The 24,067-nt window shown below is 38.5% G+C and overlaps 1 protein-coding gene across 2 annotated transcripts in view; it reads left to right on the forward strand.

The window, feature by feature from the left end:
* LOC126100167 (lysosome membrane protein 2) overlaps window positions 1–24,067 on the forward strand; it is a 706,001-nt gene that overhangs the window by 668,964 nt on the left and 12,970 nt on the right. For both annotated transcript variants that reach the window (XM_049910714.1, XM_049910713.1), the window contains 3 exons: window positions 9,592–9,733; window positions 12,940–13,146; window positions 13,742–13,968. In XM_049910714.1, coding sequence (XP_049766671.1) covers window positions 9,592–9,733; window positions 12,940–13,146; window positions 13,742–13,968 — 576 coding nt within the window. The remainder of the gene's footprint in view (window positions 1–9,591; window positions 9,734–12,939; window positions 13,147–13,741; window positions 13,969–24,067) is intronic.

The raw sequence follows: 24,067 nt of genomic DNA on the forward strand, positions 1-24,067 counted from the left end.
CGGATTTTACTTTTCTGGGTACACTTTAAATGAAATGTCTGAATGTCTACTAGAGGAAAGTCAACTCAATCTTCTCAAGAGCTGAAACCAAAGAATGTAGCCATATTGAAGGCTGGGTTCCGGATTAAGGTCGACGTTCTCTTTTCAAAGGCGTTCCATTGTGCTAAAGTCGGGACTCTGGGCAGGCCAGTCCAATTCAGGAACGTTATTATCCACAAACGAGTGCCTCATATGTTTTTTTACATCTACATACATACTCCCCAAGACAGCGTACGGTGGGTTTACTTTCCTGTTCCACTCGCAGATGGAACGAGAGAAAAAAGAAGACTGTCTACATACGTCTCTATGAGCCTTAATTTCTCGTACGTTCGTGGTCTTACGCTAGCTGTATGTTGAGAGCAGTAGTAACTTCCTGCAATCAGATTCAAAAGCTGGTTCTCTAAATTTTCTCAATAGTATTTCTCTAAAAACACGTCGCCTTACCTCCAGGGATTCCCGTTGGAATTCCCGAAGCATCCACTAACACTTCCTTATTGTTCAGATCTACCGGTAACAAACCTAGCAGCTCTCCTTTGAATTGCTTCGATGTATTCCTTTAATCCGACCTGCTGCAGATCCCAAACACTAGAGCAGTACTCAAGAACAGGTCGCAGTAGCGTCTTATAAGCAGTCGCCTTTACGGATCCAACCACACTTTACCAAAATTCTACCAATAAACCGAAGTTGACTATTTCCCTTCCCTACCACAGTCTTCACATGTTCGTTCCATTTCATATCGGTTTGCAACGTTATGCGTAGATATTTAAACGACGCGACTGTGTCAAGTAGGACATTACTAATAGAGTATCCGAACATTACGGGCTTGTTTTTCCCGTTCATCAGGATTCGTTGTCATGCTGATGTCATCGTCTCCGAGGTGTCCCTCCACTGTAAACAGCAAACATTGCCGTAAAATGCGTTCATATTCTTCCGCAATTAGTGTTTCCTTGGGCACAATAAGCGGACTACGCGCCAGTCACGGAAAACGCCCTTGTATTGATACCCCCCTCCCGGGCGTTCTTCACTGTTGGCGCTAAGCACAGAGGCAGCTGTGTTCTCCAAACATTCGCCAAACCGTTCCGTCAGATTGCCACGGGTTATAGAGTGATTCATCTCCAAATCACTCGTTTCCAATCATCCTCAGTCCATTAACGCCGCTCATTACACCACCTCAAGAGGCGCTTAACATTGACAACAGAAATGCGTTGCTTATGAGAAGCTGCTGGATCATTGTGCCCTATTCTGTTTAACATCCTACGCCCAGTCATTGTGCTATCTGGACTGCTGCTAGCCCTTTGGAAATCACGACTGATTGCTTCCGTTGAGTTCATGCGACTTTTTTTTTTTTTTTTTTTTTTTTTACACCTACCCTCCTCAATATTCGATGGTCTCTGTCCACTAGTATATTAGGTCTGCCTAGTCTTGGTTGGGACGGTGGTTGTTCCTTAGAACATCCACTCACAATCACATCATCAACCGCCGACTTGGACAGCTTTAGAAGAGTTTAAATGTCCATCACGGATCGATTACTCAGGTGACTCTTTTCTTTTATATTAGCGTGGCTTTCGAAACTTGCCCATACAGCCATCTCGACAGTGGAAATAGTAAACAACAGCGTTTCGACAATGCAGATTATTCAGTAGGGTCAAGCGTTCCCTAATAAGAAGTTACATAAGCTGAGACTTGGCATGTGACGCCATGTAGGCGATTTTGTATCTGTTATGACGATATGAATTTAAGAACACAATACCGAGTCGCCGAGCGGAGAAAATCTCCGACCCGACCGGGAATCGACCCCTGGCCCCTTCAGATAACAATCTGCTGCGCTGACCCCGCAGCTACGAAAAAAAAGGGGGGGGGGGGACTACTATTCCACGTTGAGCCGCTGAGCTCACCTGACAGAGAGCTGTTACTCCTGACAATACCGTACTCCCTGCGTCCATTTACACTGGTGGATCCGCCTTTGGTGATATCTTCTGGTTAATTTCGCAATACGTAGGTGTGTCCGGATACTTTGGATCAGATAGTGTACTCACTGTGTCCGCTCCACGAAAGTTCGTGATGCATTACAAAACTCAGCACTCTTACAGTTCCTATATGGTTAACGCATGGGGTTTTGCTGAGCCTGTTTTTTTACGAGCGACTCCTCGCCATTGCCGAATAGCACATCTGATTCCAGGACTGCCTAGGTGGAATTACTTCCTTTGGCAATAACAGTGGTGTCGTCGGGGAAATTGTAGGCCGATTGAAATGGTATACGCGGGAGGGTGAAGGGATTGGGCCAATGCAATCTCTTACGTTTATCGAACTGTGATCTGTTTGTGTGGTTGGAGTCCAGTCAGCTAATACACATCACAGCAAAACTTGCAGCAATTGAAAACTGTTGCATCGTTCGTCGAAATACTGTGCAGTAAATGAAGGAAAAAAAGTACTCAGGTGAACACTTTGTAGCACACTATTCATTACTGAAAAGATTATTTTAGTTCTGAAATAAAGTGAACGAGCTGCTGGCTCAGTCTTGAATAATAAAATGCTAAGGACTGTAATAGCGGTTAGGAGTATCTGTTATCGCATATGCTGGCGAACCAGCAATGAGGTTCTTTGTTGAGAAATTCTTCTGCTACAGTAACCAAAAGGGAGAGTGGAAAGCATAGGCTGTAAGAGCACAGACTGATAGTGGCAAACTAAAATGAACAGTTCATTATATCCTCGGCGAATATGAACGTAATCGGAATTAATTATTCATGAATACTAACAAGCAGTGCAATCGCCACAACGCTAGCCTCTAGCTGCACGTGGTCCATAAAGTAATTTTCCTATAGCACCTCCACCTGATAGTGAGCCTGCGGTGGCTCGAAAATAAAAAAAAAAGCAATTGGTTGTATATAATCTACACAAAGCGCCAACTGAAACTGACAAATTCAGCAAAAAGGCTTCAAATTTTATCAGCTGATTTGAGTTTTTAACTTTGTTCAGAGGCCACTGCAACTGAACGGTGGGGATGGCTTAGAGTATTTTCCAAAGAATTCTAGACACAGTGAGTAGTCAAAAATTAAGTGTGGTAGTTGTCTCCGCTGGTGCGGTTCTTCAACTGCTCTGTGTAACAGCGAGAACCAAGCAGCTAATTAGCTGTGGTGTCGCTTGCTTAACAGTGATCGCTTTAATGACGCGGAAGTGATGAAGACCCCGCAGTAGCGGCGTGAATGAAGGCTCCTCCGAGAAAGTCGACCAAATGGCGACACCGTGCTAACGTAGTGTTTGATCCGCAGTTCGTGCTGCTTCTCTCGCCTGTTTAATTTCCCTAAATGAATTTGTGCGAGAGCTGTGGTAGCACCTGAGTGAATGCTTGCGTCAGCTTCTCGTTATAGCGTTAACAAATCTACGTGGAGCAGATCAAAATACCGGCGAATCTCCATTTCAGAAAACTTGAAAGAAAATACTATCGCAATGAGGCACTAGTTCATTATATCCAACGTCATCGGGGACTGACAATCTTAAATTACCGAAACTCTGTCCCGAAACCCGGTAACAGTTGCAGCGTAGGGGCAACAAAAATCAAATTTTCAATATTTCGCATAATTATTCACCGAATTTAAAAATTTAAAATGCATTCATAATGTACTCAAGAGGTACAACCTTACGTGAAAAGTTTAACATACGAAGGCAAGTTTGCCGGCCGCTGTGGCCGAGAGGTTCTAGGCGCTTCAGTCCGGAACCGCGCTGCTGCTACGGTCGCAGGTTCGAATCCTGTCTCGGCCATGGATGTGTGTGATGTCCTTAGGTTAGTTAGGTTTGAGTAGTTCTAAGTCTAGGGGACTGATGACCTCAGATGTTAAGTCCCACAGTGCTCAGAGCCATTTGAACCATTTTTTTTGAAGGCAAGTTTCAGTGTTAGAAACTGTTTGTCTCGAGGCAGCTTAACTAATGGCACGGAAAAATCTGAATTTCAATCATCCGGTATTTGAGAATGAGAGCAGTTAGCGACTTCGAACAAAGTTCAAACCTTTACGAAACTTTTTGTCGCTGGCATCATGTCACAAAATGATGAAAGGAAAAAAGTTCTATGATTCACAGTATAAGCCTCAGACTACAAATCCTAACGTCCAGAGTTCATTCTCCAGTAGGTCCAGGACTTTATTATTTTGTCGTTTCTTTCACCTCAAATTGATTTGCTAACGTGAAAAATATCAAGTTGCATCTGCGTGTCAGTTCAAAGCTTTGAGGAAGATCAGGGCGTACCAATGGGTTAGCGCATTGCCGTGTCCAGCACAATCTTCAGGTTGATGGCAGCCTTACTTTTAGTAAGACACCAGTAAACTCCAGTTTATTTTAAGAATCACGATTGCCGGCCGTTGTGGCCGAACGGTTCTAGGCGCTTAAGTCTGGAACCGCACGACCGCTACGGACGCAGGTTCAAATCCTTCCTCGGGCATGGATGTGTGTGATGTCCTTAGGGTAGTTAGGTTTAAGTAGTTCTTAGTTCTAGGGGACTGATGACCTCAGATGTTAAGTCCCACAGTGCTCAGAGCCATTTGAACCATTTCTTTGAATCGCAATCCCAATATAAATATATATTTACTTTTAAGCATGTAAGCGACAAAAAGTCTAGGAAAGATTTGAAATTATGCTTAAAGTTTGTTGGAAGTCACAAAGTGCTGTCATTATGAAACGCTGCACGCACATTGTAATTTGCGTTCCAATTTAATCAAAAGCTAGTCTTTCACGGATCTCAACGTTTACGTCGGGCGCTAATGACCATAGCAGTTTTGCACCCTAAAACCAAAACAAAACAAAAAATCTGTTTACGACGTCATGTCTCCTGAACTGTGTGTCGAACAAAGACATAATTTTGCAGGTACGTTCTGTAGTGTATGTCGATATTGTCTGGAAATTGCGTTGCGAATAGATTTAGTGGTAAAGGAGTAATGTCCACCATTTCCTCCATCTGTATGCCCACATTCCCGTTCTCCCTCCCTCTGACCACACCTTCCTCCCCCTCCCTTTTTCTAGCCCTAGCAGCCCACTATTCCTCTACATTGTCCACACTTGTGCATCTCCATTTCCTCCCGTCTCTTCTGTCCTTTTCCTTCTCCATTCTATCTAACTGCTTGTATATTGTACTGCGCCATCCGCCATCCTTTAGATACCACTAACTCGTAGGAGACAGACTGTTCGAACAGCGTTGCCGTGCGCACTAGGTGAAACGCAACGTCCGGCAATGTACTCACTCTCGTAATACCACAAGAAGTTGTAGTGACAAGACTTTGCCTACACACGACGTTGTAATCTGTGTGATTTGAAATAATCGTCTGTACTAACACGACGACGTCACGCGAGATTTGATAGTTAGCTTCTCGCGCTATAAATTACTCTACAGCTCGCTACTTCATCAAAAATTCAAATGAAGTAGCGAGCTGTAGAGTCATTTATCACTATGTACAAAAGGATGGGCACTTTTCATGATATAATGGGATCAGTGGTAGCCATCTGGATATTAAAGCAACAACACATCTGTATATCAGGGTTCACTAGATTCGAAAGATAAACTACTATCTGCCAGCCGGTGTGGCCGTGCGGCTAAAGGCGCTTCAGTCTGGAACCACGTGACCGCTACGGTCACAGGTTCGAAAACTGCCTCGGGCATGGATGTGTATGATGTCCTTAGGTTGGTTAGGTTTAATTAGTTCTAAGTTCTAGGCGACTGATGACCTCAGAAGTTAAGTCGCATAGTGCTCAGAGCCATTTTTAAACTACTACCATTTTTACATAAATCGGAGAACATGTTCACAACGCAGAGATATAATTTAATATTAATTATCTCTCGTTGTCAATGACGATAACCTCTATAAGTAGCACCATCAGTGATCTCTGAGCGCCATGCCACAACAATATCCTTGACTCTGTTGAAATTTTATCACAATAAACTATTTCGTTAATGTCAGCCTTGGCACACACAGCCACTGCAACACATTTCAGTAATGTGGGCCAATTCTACGCCAATACACCTGTCATGCAGAGCAGGTTAATCAGTAGCTTAAAATCATTTGCCCCTGACGTTCAGACCACCATGCAACAAAGGTCGATAAAGAAAGCCAGTACTACTCCAACACAACACGCCTGTCATGCAGGGTAGCTTATATATAGGGGCACAGAAAACCGTTTCTTGCCATTCTAACATATAGAATACCATGCAAAGCAGGTGTATGTAGTAGGCCAATGCTATTTCCATACAAAATGCCTGTCATGCAGGGCAGCCTATATGCCAGTGGCTGGGAAAAACACGTTTTTGGCTGTTTCTCTGCTCCTGTTGGAGCTTGGAGGTTATAAACCACGTAGTATTGATACACGTGAGACCTACTCTTTCTGTGCCAAATTTGGCTGACATAGATTCAGAGGTTCGGGATGAGGTCTCTCTCAGATATTATTAATACTTTAATTTTTATAGTCAACCTAATACTACTGGTATATGAACATTTGCTTTTTATGAATTATTTTCTAGCTTTACTTCATAACTCATTGGATAAGTTTGATTCACTTGTATGACGATCTACCTTCAGGTCATTAAATCAGAGAGGTAGTAGCATCTATATTTCTAGAATGAAATTTTCACTCTACAGCAGATTGTGCGCTGATATGAAACTTCCTGGCAGATTAAAACTGTGTGCCGGACTGAGACTCGAAGGCAAAGGTCCCGAGTTCGAGTCTTGGTCGGGCACACAGTTTTAATCTGCCAGGAAGCAGCATCTATATTGATACTAATAAGATTTACTTCGCATATGATAGCGAAACATCTCTTAGGAACATATCAAAGTAATCTACCAAAAAGTTATTGCTCATTTACCACACATCAAATTTAGTTCTGATGTATGACACATTTTCAAATTCACTGAACTAGGTATGGTATATGAAAAATGGTCACTGTAGAATTTTACTCCCTCATGTATAAATTTCTGCAGATAGACATGAATGGAATCAAAATACCTCAGCGACTTTGCAATTGCAATGGAACAAAACGTTTTTTTTTTTTTTTTTGCCGCTTGTACAAGAATAATTGTTTCTTATTGATAGTTGTTTCTCTCCTCGGTCGATGTGACTGGAAAATGGTTAACCACAGAGCCTAACTGTTCACAATGCACATTGAAAGATGATTATTAACATTTAATTATCTTATTGACTTATTCTGAAACATGTCATTAACATTTTATTACCAGCCTAAAGTTGGTACTTTCAATGAACAGAAAAGTACAGTACTTTGTTCACAGCATTTTATAAAGAAATCCATATCTAATGTTCCAAAATGTACATACCTCTATCCTTTCTTCCTTCCTTTCTTTTTTTTTTTTTTTTTTTTTGTCCTCACTTTTACATATTTCCCACAGATTTTTCAAACCATCTTTCTAAGAGCCAGTTCTCTGTAAATTAGATCTGGCAACACAATGGTGGGGCATTAGCACTCTAATACCATGGTGCATTCCTCAAATATCTGGAAACAGCAAAGTGGTGGATTGTCGACCAGAAGGTACAGGTAACTTGCAGGATGCTGTCGGTGAACAAACAAATGTTTGAGACAGTACATTGCTGTATAGTTGGCTGGTGAGAGAAATGACAGCATGTCAGATTCCCATTATCATTCTATGTAAACGTCTCTCACTGGAGAATCACTCTACTGTATTCCTGAAAGAGGTAAAGTTGACAAGCAGCACGTATCATCTTGTGAGAATACCACAGTAATAAAGTAATTCAGTACCAGATGTAAACTAAATATGAAACTGGTTGCTAAGCCTAGCAGTTACCATACCACAACTATGCTGAACAACATAAACAAAGAGTATAATGAGGTCTTCACAAAATTTGCACTTAAAGGTTGGTCTATGAGCAGCATGGGCGTGTGTCATCTGCATTGCATACTTTGATGTCATAGAATTGTTAATTTTTGTTAATGTACCCTACATCATCTTAGCAACAGTTTTATAGTAGATGTGGCACATGATATTGACAGGTTTGAAGGGAGAGTGAACATGAAGTTGTAGCTAAGATATGCCCTGCAGTTCTATAGTTTCATGATCCCTTACATGAAAATACTATTACCATTCTCAATCCCCCACATTAATTTCACTACTATCAAGATGTAGGGAAGTATAGAACCTCATGCTGCTTTGCACATATTTTTACCTTGCCATCCACATGTACCAACTCCAGGAGAGATTTGTTCCATGTTATGAGCAACCAAAAGTGTGTTCCTGTGCCTAGACTAGTATCTAAAGAGAGTAGCAGTACATGAACATGGGTGGTGAATTCTGTACCTCATAAGTTGGCAGCTGTGTATGGTATGGTTGTTTCATTGGTTTTTATTGTCCAGCATTGGCTTTTGGAATGATTTGCTCCCTTCCTCCCTCCCTCCCTCCTTGTTCCAGTTGCAAATGGTGAGTGCAAATGACGATTGCTAGTGCAACTCGGTGTCAACTCAAATCTCCCTCATGTTATATGTATATGCGAGAGGTAGCAAATACACTGGTTGACTCTTGCAGGAAATTACAATCTTTGAATTTTAAGTGTCTGTCACAGGAGTTGAATGAGCACCTCTGTGACCTTTTCACATTGCCCTGATTTTGATGTCGTATATTTCTTCCATCAGTTCTCTGTAGTAAGCATCATCCTTCAAGGATAGAGTATTCTTCCACTGATTCTCTGTCTACCATGTGCATTTGCTACGGTCATTTTATGTAGTCATTCCACTTTAAATCACACTGTATGCATTTAATGCGTGTGACTGTTTTCAGTGATTATTGTTATCTATGCTAACAAACAATAACAAGTATTTCTGTCTAACTCTGTGCAATATGTTACATTTGTTTATGTTGGAGGGTCAACTGCATATCCCTTCACTAAGCATTTATCTCCTACATTCCATGAAAATCTGCATATTAAGTGTGTGTTTATTCCAGAAATTGTTGGATTTACAAAAGAGTTATATCACTGAATTTTTCTCACCATAGACCAAAAAACACAGTTCCATTTTTAAAGAAATATTTTCATTGAAAAAGCTTTAATTATGTTGGATGGACGCTACTGACACTTTGTTCAATGATGTAAAAAGCTTGACACATTAAGTTAAATTTTTAAAAGTAAAATGAAACCTGTTCTCCTTGAATGCTCGTCTACTCCATAGAATGTTTTGTTATTTGCATTGCATATTGTAAGTGATATGGATTGAATCTAGGCTAACAGTGTTAATCACAGTGTGGGCTCATGTACTGAAGTGTCTTACATTGCTGTCCTGGACTTATTTCAAATCATAACATGCTATAGATGACACTCTGAACCATCATACTTATTCTAAGTATTCTGTATAGAGATGTTTATTAACTGAAGTTTCCATATTTCCTCTCTTTAGCTGTGTGGAATCTGCCATTTCATATGTGAAGTTGTTTTTTTTTTGTTTCCTTCTCTACTCCACAATTAACTGTGTTGTTTACTTATAAATACGACATAATGTTGTGAGACATTGTGCTTCTTAGCATCTTGTTACAGTCTGTTTCATTTGATTTCCAGACAACACTGGGAGAAGGTGAACCTGGAATTCAATGACAATGACACTTTGACATTCAACCAGCGCAAAGTGTTTAAGTTTGATGAACTGAATTCTGCAGGCAGTGAGGAGGATATGGTTGTGGTTCCCAACATACCCATGCTGGTGAGTTAAACTTTAATTATTGTGCACGTATCAAGATAAACACCTTTCAATAATGGAAAATACAGGATGGAATATAAAAATATTATGAAAAGGATAGTTGCTACTCAATGTGTGCAGATTCGCAGACAGGCACAACTACAAAAAAACTGTCAGAAAATGAGCTTTCAGCCAGCAAGGCCTTTGTTAGAGACAGAACATAGAAACACGTATGCACGCAAATGTGACTTGCACACACGACCACAGTCTCTGGCTGCTGACGCTACACTGCAAGCGGCTGTGCATGATGAGAGATGCAACCATGTGGTGGGAGTAAGGAGGTGGCTGGGGCAGGGAGGGGGAAGGATAGCCTGGTAGAGTGGAGCACGGTAAAGTGCTGCTTTTGGGAGCGTACATGTGTGAGGTGAAGAGAGGTAGGGTAAATAGATACTAGTCAGGAGGTTAGATGGAAAGCAAGGGGGGAGGGGATTAGAGTTAAAGGGAGAGAGGTAAAAAGACTTTGGGTGCATTGGTGGAATAGAGGACTGTTAAGCACTGAAATGGGAACAGGTTAGGAGATAGGTGGCCAAAGGACAATGAGGCTACGAGGGTTATGGGAACATACGATATATTGCAGGGAGAGTTCCCACATGCGCAGTTCAGAAAAGCTGGTGTTGGTGGGAAGGATCCAAGTGGCACAGGCTGTGAAGCAGTCATTGAAATGAAGAATCTTGTGCTGGGTGGCGTGCTCAGTAATAGGGTGGTCCAGTTGTTTCTTGACCACAGTTTCAGTAGCCATTCATGCGACATATGGACAGAAAGATTGTTTGTTGTCAAGCCAGCATAGAATGCAGCACACTGGGTGCAGCTTAGCTTGTAGATCACATGACTGCTTTCACACGTAGCCCTGCCTTTGATGTGATAGGTGATGCTTGTGACTAGACTGGAGTAGGTGGTGGTGGGAGGATGTTTGGGACAGGACTTGCATCTAGGTCTACTGCAGGGATATGAGCCATGAGGTAAGGGATTGGGAGAAGGGGTTGGGTAAGGATGGATGAATATGCTGTGTAGGTTTGGCGGACGACGAAATATCAATGTGGGAGGGTTGGGATGGGTAGCTGGTAGGACATTCATCATTTCGGGGCACAATGAGAGGTGGTCAAACCCCTGGTGGAGGATGTGATTCAGCTGTCCAGTCCTGGATAGTACTGAGTAAAGAGAGGAATGGTTCTCTGTGGGCAGATGGTGGGACTTTGGGAGGTGGTGGGTGGCTGGAGAGATAAGGCATGGGACAACTGTTTTTACGAGGTTGGGAGGATAATTATAGTCTGTAAAGGCCTTAGTGAGACCCTCAGTGTATTTTGAGAGGGACCACTCATCACTATAGATATGACAGCCATAGGTGGCTAGGCTATATGGAAGGAACTTCTTGGAATGGAATGGGTTGCAGCTGACAAAGTGGAGGTATTGATAGTAGTTGGTAGATTTCATATGGGTGGAGGTACTGGTGTAACTATCTTCTGATGTAGTGTTAAACATTGAAGAAAGTGGCTTGTTTGGTTGAATAAGAAGAGGTGAAGTGAATGGGAGAGAAGGTGTTGAGGTTCTGAAGGAATGTGGACAGGGTGTCCTTACCCTCAATCCACATCATGAATATGTCATCAATGAATCTGAAATAGGTGCAGGATTTGGGATTCTAGGTGCTTAGGAAAGATTCGTCTAGATGGTCCATGAATAGGTTGGCATGGGATGGTGCCATGCAAGTGCCCATAGCCATACACTGGATTTGTTAGTGGGTAATACTGTGTGTGTGTGTGTGTGTGTGTGTGTGTGTGTGTGTGTGTGTGTGTGTGTGTCAGCATCTCTGTTATATGATGATAAACACCTTTCATCTTCAAATGCACATTAATATTGCAATAACTTCTTCTCAATTGGCAGATGGATCACTCTTCTTTTGAGAGCATACACTTTTAAATTTAACAAAGCTGTTGTTCCTATGTCCACCCTTTCTCCCCCAAGATACAAATGTCGCGTTACACATCTATTCTAAGTTAAGGCATTTCAGGGTTACTAGACTGTAGTCATATACTGGAATATTCCAGCATATACAGTATTTTGTCCAAGGGACAAAAGGAGTTAGTTCAATATTTTTATGTTAATGGGTGGGGAAAACTATGTAGCCACATGTGTTCCATTACTATGTGATGCCAGTTCTGCATGTTGTGGGATTATGTTAAAATACATAATTTGGAGCTGGACACCTATCTAAAGTTCAAGAATTTCTGTAAAATATAATAACATGAAAAGTAAATAAAAGAAAAGTTAGAATTAGAGAAACCCAAATGATTAGTGAAAAGTTACAGAATATGGCCCCTTTCTACTTTTTGTGAGGTGGCACAGCGCTCACTTTGAGAGGGCATGATCAATTTCTTCCCTCATCCTTTAAGCAATAGGAGCTTGTGCTCTCTCTATAGTGATGTTAATATTGACACAATGTTGAACCCACCCTTCCTCCCTCAGGCATGGATGTGTGTGATGTCCTTAGGTTAGTTAGGTTTAATTAGTTCTAAGTTCTAGGGGACTGATGACCACACAAATCCTGTGGTATCCATAGAATACATATGTCCTTGCTTGATTTTACCCACAGAATACAAATTACTATCATTCCCATTTATCAATTAATAGATAAAACCCCTCCACTTAGAATACCACAGATATTACTATCTCTCAAGGCCAAATGAGGGCCCATATTCTTACCTTTTATATCATTCTTTCTCCACCATGATCAATTTTCTTATATGCATAGCCAAATAGCCTGCTAGCATCTGATGTCTTTTTCATTTACCAGATTTAAACAAATGAAATTTCTGTTAATGTTTCATTATTTCAATTAACAGGCTTTTTAAGCTATCCAACTAAATCGCACCCAAGAACTTTTAAAGCTCCACCCCTGCAATGTTGCTAGGGCATAAAAAAATGTGGTGAAAATTTATGTTGTCTTAGCAGTCCTTAGACTATCAGTGACTAAGACAGAACTTGCATATGCAGCTAAATATCAAGTGAAAGAAAACAAATCTGGTCACTCACTGATAATTCAATTGTTTGGTTCATTCAGAATTTTCCATTTTTGTAAAACAAAAAATACTTTAAAAGTTGACATACTTTCATAGCCTTATAATGGTACATCCTTGTTTGTAACAACTTCATATTTACTCTCTTATCTGCAACAGAGTGCAACGTCTCAGAGCAAGCATGCAGCACGTTTCTTGCGACTGGCCATGGCCTCCATAATGGACATCTTGAAAATAAAACCTTTTGTAGAAGTGTCTGTGGCCCAGCTGCTTTGGGGTTATGAAGACCCTTTGCTCAAACTTGCAAAGGATGTTGTTAGCAAAGAACAGAAGCTTCCATATGAAGAGTTTGGACTTCTGTATGGGGTGAGTATTTTATTTATGACACTAAAAATTTTCACACTTCAATTTTTTAAATAAATAAGCACTTTTTAAACAATTATTTTAAGGTTAGTTGTTCCATTTATGCATTATACACAAAAGCAGAAAAGTGGTTAGAAACCACTAGTTAGTGTCTTACAACAATAACTGCTCATAAATACTGCTGGTCTGCTTTTAACTTTATACTCTAAACAATGCATATCCAAACAAAAGCATATCCACGACATGAGCCGAGTGAGGAGGGGAGGGGGGGGGGGGGGGAGAGGGAGGTAGGAGGGGGGGAGCAGAACATGACTTCATATTACTTTCTTGGAAGAGGGAGGGATAGAGGAAACAAATCACAATCTCATATAGAATTAAAATCAAAACTATTGGATAAACCATATTTATTAATTGCTGTACATCCAAATGCTACCACTGTATAATCAGTACCTGCATAACTATTACACAACCACTTGCCACACAGTAAACCACACGGTAGCTACTCTGTCTGCAAATCCTTGTTTCATATTTGAACATAGTTGTGATTATTCCAGTAATATATTATCATTATTCTAACACAGGTAATAAAATGTTTCAGAAAAATGGTACAGCAAAGGACAATGTAACAGTCTTCACAGGTGGTGATGACATCACACATTATGGCTTAATTGATACATTCAATGGCCGTACTCATCTGCCACACTGGAAAACTGAGGAATGTAACAGACTTAATGGTAGTGATGGATCAATTTTTCCTCCACAAATTACAAAAAGTACAACTCTCCATGTTTATGACAAAGATCTATGTCGGCTGCTACCTCTCAGGTAAATATCATTTTTGTTATTGGTATCATGTGCTAACACAACTAGTATGACCTGCCCTTTAATTATATGTTTTGTCAGTGCTGGGAATCAAATAATGAATGATGACAATCTTTATGGTCTAATGCTGAAATTTCTATAACAAATAACACAATGTTTCATTTGATAGCTTTTTATGTACATGTATTTCACAACTTAACACATTTTGGCATCTATCATCAGAATTACATTTAACAGTACAGATGAACCATTGCATTAATTAGTGAACTTTAAATGAGAGGAAATCTGATTTTTTATGCAAGTGCAGCAACATAAACACTTTCTCTGATTATTGAAGTAATAGACGTAAAGCTCCTTCACTAATAAGTCACAGTATGGAAAGAAGCACTACCTAAAATCTATAAATGTGTATCTGAGACAGTTGCCCATGAAATTAAATGATTTTTACTGTGAGGAAGGTCAAATGAGAGATTGACCACAATATCAGAGACCTATCTTACTGTTCAGAGGTCATAATTTACATGAAAGGGGCATAGCATATTTCTTATAGCAAAGTTATAAAAAAGCAGTATACATCAACCCTTTTCATATAGTGAGCGTACTTTCTACAGCTGCACGCTTATTATTCTTATGATCGGTGCAAGAGTGAAATAGGTCCTTCTACAGCACTAGATATGCTTTAAGGAAAATGTTCTACTTGTTGTTATTCTGTATTGCCTTCATCCTTCATATGGTACTCACTGCTACTGGAGATTGGCAATATTTTACATAAATGTAGTTCAGTAAGTATATCTCTGATAGACCTTAGGCGTATTTCTTGTAACAGATCAGCAGATTTTAAAAATATTTTTTTGGATTTCACTATAATGTTAATTATGTTCTACACTGAGAAAGGACAGCCATTAATGAAACACACTGAAAGGGAAACAGCTAACTTATGGAAAACTTCTAAGATTGTATTTGATGTTAATGAGATTACCAGTGAACTTCACATTCAAAAATTAGTTAGCTACTTGACAGATGGTGATTGTTACAGGTGTCACATGTTCTAATGTTAAAATATTGAATTGTGTATGCATATGAATTTTCTTTCAACTAAACTGAGGAAATTCTTCATCACAAAAGCTGCACATCCTTTTTTTAAAAAAAGGGCAAAAACATTGTTGTCCATTAGTGTACATAAATAAATCATCAATCTTTAAAAGGTCACTTGAATAGTGATTGTTGCTTATATAGTTTGTGCAGTTTTTTCCTCTATGTGAATGATTAATGAAGCAAAAAAAAAAAAAAATCATCATATAATATGCCTTGGACAAGAATGTCCTGAGCAAGGTCTACATGTATGGAAGAAACCCACAATGTTTTAATAAACCTGTTAGAAAACTGTTATCTAAACAGAGCTTCATCAGATATTCAAGAGAAGTCAAAATCTAGCTTGGCAAACAAAAGCTGAACAAAGTGAAAATGAGCATGAAGAGTGCTATGAGAGAAGTGTTCAATAACTTTGAAAGTAAAATATTGTCAACTAATCTGACTTAGAAACCTAAGAGGTTTTGGTCTGAAGTAAAATTGTTAAGCAGTTTGAAATTATCTATTCAGTCACTCAGTAACTGTACTGACAGTGAAACAGAAGGTAACACAAAAGGCTGAAATACTGAATTTCATCTTCCAAAATTATTTCTCCATTGAGGATCATAGTAGTCTCTCCTACCAATCATCCTATGAACATCAAAATAACAGGTATTGAGATAATCAATTGCAGAATGGAAAAGCAACTACAATCACTTGGTAATGGCAAAGCAGCAGGATCAGATACATGTACGATTCTACAAAGATCATGAGAGTGAGCTTCCTCCCTTTCTATTTATCATAGTTCACTGGAGTGACAGATTGTACCCAGCAACTGGAAAAAGGTACAGGTCATTCTAGTTTCCAAGAAGGGTCATAAGACAGATGCACATAATTACAGGACTATATTATTGATGTTAATCTGTTATGGAATTATGGAATGTGCTTTATGCTCAAGAATTATCAAACTTTTGGAGACTGAAAGTATCCTCAATAAAAATAAACATGAATTCTGTAAAGAGAAATCTTGTGGAACTCAGCTTGCCCTGTTACTTCATGAGGGTTATAATGCTGTACACAAGGGCACTCATGTTGATGCTGTGTTCTTTGAATTCAGGAAGATACTTTACACTGTCCCACATTACTGTTTAGTGAAAAAAAAAAATGAGCTTATCAAGTATTGGACCAAATTTGTGTCTGGATTAGATACCCCCTTGTGACAGAACTCACCATGTCACTCTCAATGGAACAAAATTGACAGGTGTAAAGGTATTTTCTGGAGTACCTCAATGAAGTGTGATAAGACTGTTCCTGTTTAAATGTGTGTAAATGATCTAGTAGAAACTGTCAAAAGCTCTTCAATACCATTCACAGATGATGCAGTCATCTAAAAGAAAGTAGCAATACCAGAAGACAGTATCAACTTGCAGAAAGATCTACATAGGAATGGTGCAGAATCTGGCAGTTGACCCTGAACATATATGAATGTAACGTACGGCATATACATACCAAAAAGAAATCTACTACAAAACAACTACACCACTTATGACAAATTGCTGGAAATTGTATCTACCATTAAAAATCGAGGAGTAACTATCCAGAGCGTCCTTAAGTGGAATGATCACATGAAACAGATAGTATGAAAAACAGATGATGGACAGATTCAGAAGAAAATATTAAGGAAATGTAACTTAGCCATGAAAATAAGTGGCTTACAAGGCACTTGGTGGACAAATTTGAACACTGTCCATAAAACTGGTACTCCTACCAGGGAAGATTGATAGAAGAGATAGAAAAGATGCAATGAGGGGCAATGCATCTCATCACATGATCCTCTGGCCAGTGTGAGAGCATTTTAGAGGTGCTCAATAAATTCCAGTCACAGACTCTACATGAGATACATAATGCATCATGGAGAGGTTTACTATTGAAATGTTGAGAGAGTACTTTCTGATAAGTGTTGGGCAACCTATTACTTCCTCCCACATATGTCTCGCAAAATGACCATAATGAGAAAATTTGAGAAATTAGAGCTAATAAAGAGGCATACTGACAATCATTCTACCCATGTGCTATTTGAGAGTGGAACAGGGAAGGGGTATCAGTTAGTGGTACCAGATTTACCCTCAGTCACATACCGTAAGGTGGCTTGCAGGATATTGATACAGATGTAGATGTAGGAAAAACTGAAGTTAATTCAGACAGAAAATATTGCAAAGGCAGTTTAAATGAGATTCCTTAGCACACACATCTGCTATTAGAACATAATACCTAGATCATAACACTGCATGAAAGAATTGCCAGGAAAAGCATTAATACCAAAAGGGAAATATTATGCCACTTTAGTGTAGCTGAGATTGTATACACAGAATTTTAGATAGGACCATGTAATGCAAATTGTTAATGGCAGTCCACACATCAGTTACCAACTGCTTAATTTTCACTAATGTTGTGCCATGTTTCCTTAGTGTGACAAATTTTCACATCTTTCTTTGAATGACCCCTGTAAGGGAGAGAGACAGGCAGATACATTTAGCAACTTAACCAGTGGCTATAATGAAACTGATGATGCTCAGGGTGCTGCAATGCAGGTTGTATACACCGTAGTATGCTGAACCATCATATGTTCTTTAATTTGTGGGCATGCGGAGTATGCTGAAAAAAATAAAATAAATAGATCCACTTTCTGCCACAAAGTAAAATGTGGCACTGTAAGCAGTCTGAATGTGAAATTTTTCCTGTTTTATGTTTTTATGCTATGTGTCTGAAGTGACTGTTGGTATAAAGGGTTATGAAGGTTGAAGTTTTCCATATGAAACAAAATGACTACTGAGAAGGAAGACCATGCACTGACAGTAAAGTTATTTTATCAGAACATCAGTAATAGCAATGCTGCACTGTGGGAATATTATCAGAAACAGCTGTGAGGAGGCCACATGTCAATAAGTGGGCTAAAGAATATGGTCAAGAAATCTGAAGAAACAGATGAATTAGGTGGTGCAGCAGGGAGACCAATGAGTCATTCCGTGTCAAGTGGTCTAGGACTCCCTGTTTGACCATCTTGGATTTTGCTGAAATTTTGTATGTAGAGTACCACACGTCTCAAAGGAACTTTGGTTAAACACAGTGAGCTTTCACCAATTTTGAGACCTAATATGTCTCTTGGTATATTAAAAAAAATTAAACTTAGCTTGCTTGTACAACTTTTTGCTCTCTGTTTAATTGTAATAATAATAATTATTATTTCTGTGTGCACCATAAGGAGATAAACTGTATCAAAGACAGCCTAAAAAATTAGCACTCTAAAAAAATTAAAAAGTTCAAAGTTACATAGCTCCTTAAATAATTAAGTACTAGATGTCAAATTTGATGCATAGCATGTTTAAAAGTTTTTCTTTTAAAATTTTTAATCTGATGTCGCTAGCTCTTCCTGTTACTATACAAATTCAGTGTAAAGTTGATGATTTTGTAAAAAGCTAAAAATTGGGTACTTTCTATCCCATGTTGCACCAAAGTGTCTTCTAGAAAACATTTTAAAACTACTCTCATTATATAGAGTAGTTTTGAACCTCCTAGAAAAGTAGATTTGATGAAATAACACTAGCATACAGTGCCCTAAGAAAAGAGAGCATTTCCATACAACAGTTTTTATTTTAATACTCAAATTCTGACTTTTCTTTTTTACAGACTTCTTTTAATGCTTTTGTTATTGAGAAATTATCAGTACTCTATTGCATTGGTCTATGGTGATATTGTCACTACCAATTTGAGAACTTGAACTGGGAACCCTATTGCCATAAGGGGTCACATCTGATAGCCATGCAATACCAGCCACAGGTGGTGTGCAAATTTATATATGTATAAACATAAGTAGCAATAATAAGAAAGGGTGTATAAATAAAGGGATTAATAGAAATCAATTATTTTCAATTAATGCCCAAATTTTGGATTTTTATACTATGTCTCCTTTGAGTCCGCTTTAATGAAAACTTACTTTAATGTAGTCAGGATCTGCACACTCCTGTTAGGTGCTTCATCTTCAGATGCCAGGTAATGTAATTTTCATTTTCATCAGACTTCCTCCTCATTTGCACGCAACAGGTGTGACATGACCATTCCATGGTACATGGAAGAAAATAAAAAGGCCTAATATTTTTGCACTGAGAGAAATTATTATTCAGATACCGTGAAAACTACTACATGCATCTCATATCTAAACATGTCCTCTCTCCATGAGAACTCAAGACATAAGGTGAAAAAAATTGAATGAGGTCTTTATCATTTGTTCTTGCCTTCCAGCAAAGCAAAATACATCTTTTTGCGGGAGCTTACAGCAGTTATCCTTGGCTTTTCCTACATACCAGTACAGTGGGTTTCTTAGTCCAGGTTCCCAGGTCTGTAATTAGGTTTCTTACTCGTGGTTCCAAAGCCTTAAGTAGGTGTCTGCCTGGTTCCCATGCCAATGATTAGGCATCTTATCCTAGGATAAATTTCCCATGGCTTGTATCAAAGAAGTTCCTTTCAGCCTCAACGTTGAAATCACTTCTACAGTTGCTTAAATTCACAAAGTTCTTGTAGTTTTTATATTATGCTGCTGAGACATCACTGGAGTAGTATATTTTGGTCTTTCAGGGTTTTTCCATAAGGTTCTCCACTATAGAGACAGTTGTTTCTAGTGTTTCACAGTCAGTGTGAACCCACTGTTTGAATTCAATAAATTCTTCCGCATCCCTGTCGTGGAATATTTCTTCCAAGAAAAGTTTAACTGCATCTTCACCAGGGTAGCTTTGACAATATACATTCCTTGGCACTCAGATCACACACTACCTTTTCTGTCAGCCTTTTCTACACAACATTAGCAATTTCCAGCATGAGCTTAACATTCTGATGTATTGTGCACTCATGGATGGAATGAATGCCTGAAGCACCAACAGCTACACACCACTTTGGCCTGGGGTTGCAGAATTTGGAGAAACAAATTTCAGCACCATATTTATTGTGATAGGCCATGTTAAGTTCTTCAAGATGGCATAGTAGCAACTGCTTCTGTTTTTATATTTTAATACCACCAAGTCGAACTAAAACACAGTCCTCTTTGCTAGGGCACATCCTGCTGTATTCGTTGTCTTCATTGAAACTATTGAATCTACCAATGACTTTCTTTGACAATGGTTTGTCAATCTTTGCATTAAGTAATGCACCAATAGCTTTTCTGCTGTAACTTTCCAGGCTGTTTTGTGTTCAGAAATACCAAACTAGTTCCCTTTATTGAGCAACATTTTGGGGCCATAGTCAATAACTGAAGTTCTGTTGATCTACTGGATACTTCAATTTTTGCTTTCATTTCTTTGATAAGCTCAGTGTAATCATTACACAAACTTCATTTAGCAGAGTGATTAGATTGTGCAATGTCTTCAGCCATTCCAGAGATACATTATTTTTTCTGCTACTGTATTTTGCTCACATTCAATCTTTTGTTTCATGTATCCAGCTATGTCTCTGCTGCTTATTTTTCATATTTTCAGTGTAGAAGTGGCTAAAACAAGTCAACCTTTCATCCAAATGGTCTGAAGCACTGGAATCAAAATCATCAGAAAATAAAGTTGATGTTGCTTTTGGTTACTTTATTCAATTCCTTGGACATTGCTAAAGTAACGTCTAACAAACCGCCTTTGTCAAAGCAATTCTGCTTTTCAAATGGATTGCAGCATGACTTTTGGCTCATTTCATATTTGTGGAGGTACTTCACTTAGTGATGCAAGCAGAACTGGTTGTTGTTCTTAAGCTTAACTTTTGATCATCAAATAATAAGATATTTTTCATTTTCTGGTAAGCTGCTAAGAGAAATGAGCCCAATTTCTCAGATAGCACAGTAACCCGGTTTCAAACTTGTTTCCAGATGTAAATTTCAAGTATATAAGCTTGATCAAAGCTGGAATATTCAGGCCTGTTAGTTGGATTCAAGCATGAAACAAACATCAAAGTTGGCAGAGTTCAAGCTATATTTCAAGCTTGACTTATCAAGTTTGGCTCCAGCTGTATCTACACACGTGGAATACAGCCTGGTATTTACAGCTTGTTTTAAGCTATATAATTATAAATCTGAATTTATTGAACCAAATTAATTAAATAAATATCAGAATGGAAATGGTGTGAAAAAATTATCAAGACATTTATGTTTAAAATTTTTTATTTTCAAAGTGTTTAAAATTGTTTTATTTCAAAATTTAATTATTCTGACGCCCCTCTGGCCTCAGCACACAGACCAGAGCAGGATCAAATTTCGCTGACTTCTGCTGGTATAATGATCCTGTAACAGGGAAAAGAAAATGTTAGCCACACCTAAACATAACAAATGTAAAAAGTTGAAATTGATCAACTTAAATATGAAAAGTAATGTTATGCTTATTATGAATATGCTTATCTTTTGCCAAGCATGAGTCGCAAGAAATTTTGTGTCCATCACCACAGAAAGAATTAACAGCTTCAACAAAATCTCTCAAGATTGATGGCACAATAACAGACTGCAACTCTGATTTTACTGTTGCCCCAACTTTAAGACTTCTTTGACTTGAATTTTTTGAGCATGTTTACTTTGTGCAAGAGTGTCATACTAACGGGAAGAAATTTCATATTACCGCAATTGAAGAGCAGTCAAAGCTATGTAAATATAAAAGACTGACACCTATGTAGTGACTGGTTTGATGTACTTTTTCCCGTTCACCCTGTCATTACTATTTGTATTCACAAAGAAACTTTTCGCACTTCATGATTATTCATTCATGGTGTGACACAAGTGAGTACTTACAAGTAAACAAATGTAATAGGGCGATATATATAAAAAGGCGAGATTTTAAAAATAACATTAAGTTTTAATTTATTGGTGCCACGTACTAGAAAGCTAGTTTAAAATGATCTCTTTTTGCTGAACAACTTGTAATATGTATTCTTAGCTGGTAATCCATTTCACTTTCATCCAGGCTCAGTTTTTCTACGTAAAAGAATATGATATTTCTTTATATTACATAATAATATTTAACATTTGTAATATTAATGTACCACTAGAGAAAAATGCACCAACATACCTGTAATACACTATATATCCTCTTCAGACCCGGTGTAGCAGTAAGGCACGAGATGCCACACACTTCCCGAACTATTTTCCAGTATAAAACAAACTTCACAACAGTCAACAATCATTAACGCGTGTCACAAAGGTAAAATGGCCGTAAACCTAGCAGAGTCAGTGCAAGGCTTATAAACGCTTGTGGCGCTTCCCGTGGACATCTATGGAAGCTATGCTGCATGCGCATCTGCTGTACCGCCTTCCAGGGAAATTACAGTTTATTTCAAGCTTGGGAAAATTATTTTAATTCAAGCTAAATTTTTACAGCTTGATGTAAACTGTGTAACAGGTTGATTTTTCAATCTTGAATTTTCAACTGAACCTAAACTCAATATCCACCTTGAAATAAGCTTGAGTGCTATCTGGGTTTGTTTGAATAAAATGAGCTGTGGTGGCATTTTGATGACAATTTGCACCCAGCAGTGTATCTGGCTACAGGATAATCATTACCAATTGATTCATTGATGTCCAGTTCAAATTAAGCTAATTAGCAAATTAATACTAATGTGAATCTGAAAATCTATATACTAGGTTACATGCGGCATTGTACGTGTTTCCAATTTGCAATGGATTCCCAGAATGATGTAGACCATCACCAAAAAATGCAACAGATAAAACAATACTCCACAGAACACTTGGGATCAAAATAATAGGGATCTATAAACAAACATGGTGGCACAGTGTCAAAAAAATGGGTAATGTGCTTGCGCAAGTTCTGCAACTTGTCCATATTTAGCCCGCTTTTTTTGACATTGTATACCAGTGTTAGTCAATCTAATCCACTTTTATAGGATGTTCAAAACGTGCTGTTTCTAATGAGTGGTTTTGAAATGTTTCTAAAAGATACTTCTGTGCAACATGGGATTGAAAAACTCTATTTTTAGTCTTTTTGCAAAAGTAGCCAACTTTACACTAAATTAGTGAAGTAACAAAAATTATAGATTTTAAAAGAACAACTTGTAGATTTATATCTTCAAATCTGACATCTATTACTAATTATTTAAGGAGCTGTATGTAACTCTGAACTTTTAATTTCTTTAGAACGCAAACTTTTTAGGCTAACCCGACACAATTTATCTACTCATGGCACACACAGAAATAATAATTATTTTTGCCATTAAATCAAGTGCAAAAAGTTGTAGAAGTTAGCTAAGTTTCACATTTTTAAATAAATACCAAGAGAGATAGTAGATCTCAAAGGAAACAACTGTAGCTTGTAATGGTCGCCTAGTCGTAGATATAGCTAATTGCTATAATCGCACTATTTCACTCCCATTTACGGAGCTTGTTAGCACTTGATGTTAGGTTGGCGCCATTAAAATGCATTGTGTTGTGGTAATCGCTGCTACTTGCTGGATCGCTGCTGTCTCTCGATGCTGATGCTGGCTCTAAATCTGGTTGTCTAGGGTTAAAAACATGAGGTCCTGTGTTTTTTATGTGCTTTTGATGACAAAGAACGAGCGAAACCAACAAATATGTAAACTTCAAATATTTATTACTCTGGTGGCCATCTTAATTCCACTGTCCACCAAAGACCATGACACAACACAAAGTAATACTTCCTTTACATGTTCTTTGCATTGTTTATCCACCTCAAACAATAACACACAAACACACTTTACCAAAGTGACATTCCGACTGCCTCCCGACCCTTCTTGCTGCTTGTATTTATAACATTGTCAAAGAACTACTAAAAAGAGATATAGTTTATAAGTCACATGTACATCTGTTATCATAATTTGTGCAGAAAAGTTATTAATTTGCATCGAGTGACATAATTTAACATGTTATTAAAATGACAGACAGATTTGTTGACTTGACAGAATAATTCTTTGTTACAAAAAGGCCGTTTTTTAGAAGTTTGTCAATTGACTTCTCTAATTTGCATAAATAAGTAAATAACATGAA

The sequence above is a fragment of the Schistocerca cancellata genome, chromosome 9 (genome assembly GCF_023864275.1).
Source record: "Schistocerca cancellata isolate TAMUIC-IGC-003103 chromosome 9, iqSchCanc2.1, whole genome shotgun sequence".
Lineage (NCBI taxonomy): Eukaryota > Metazoa > Arthropoda > Insecta > Orthoptera > Acrididae > Schistocerca > Schistocerca cancellata.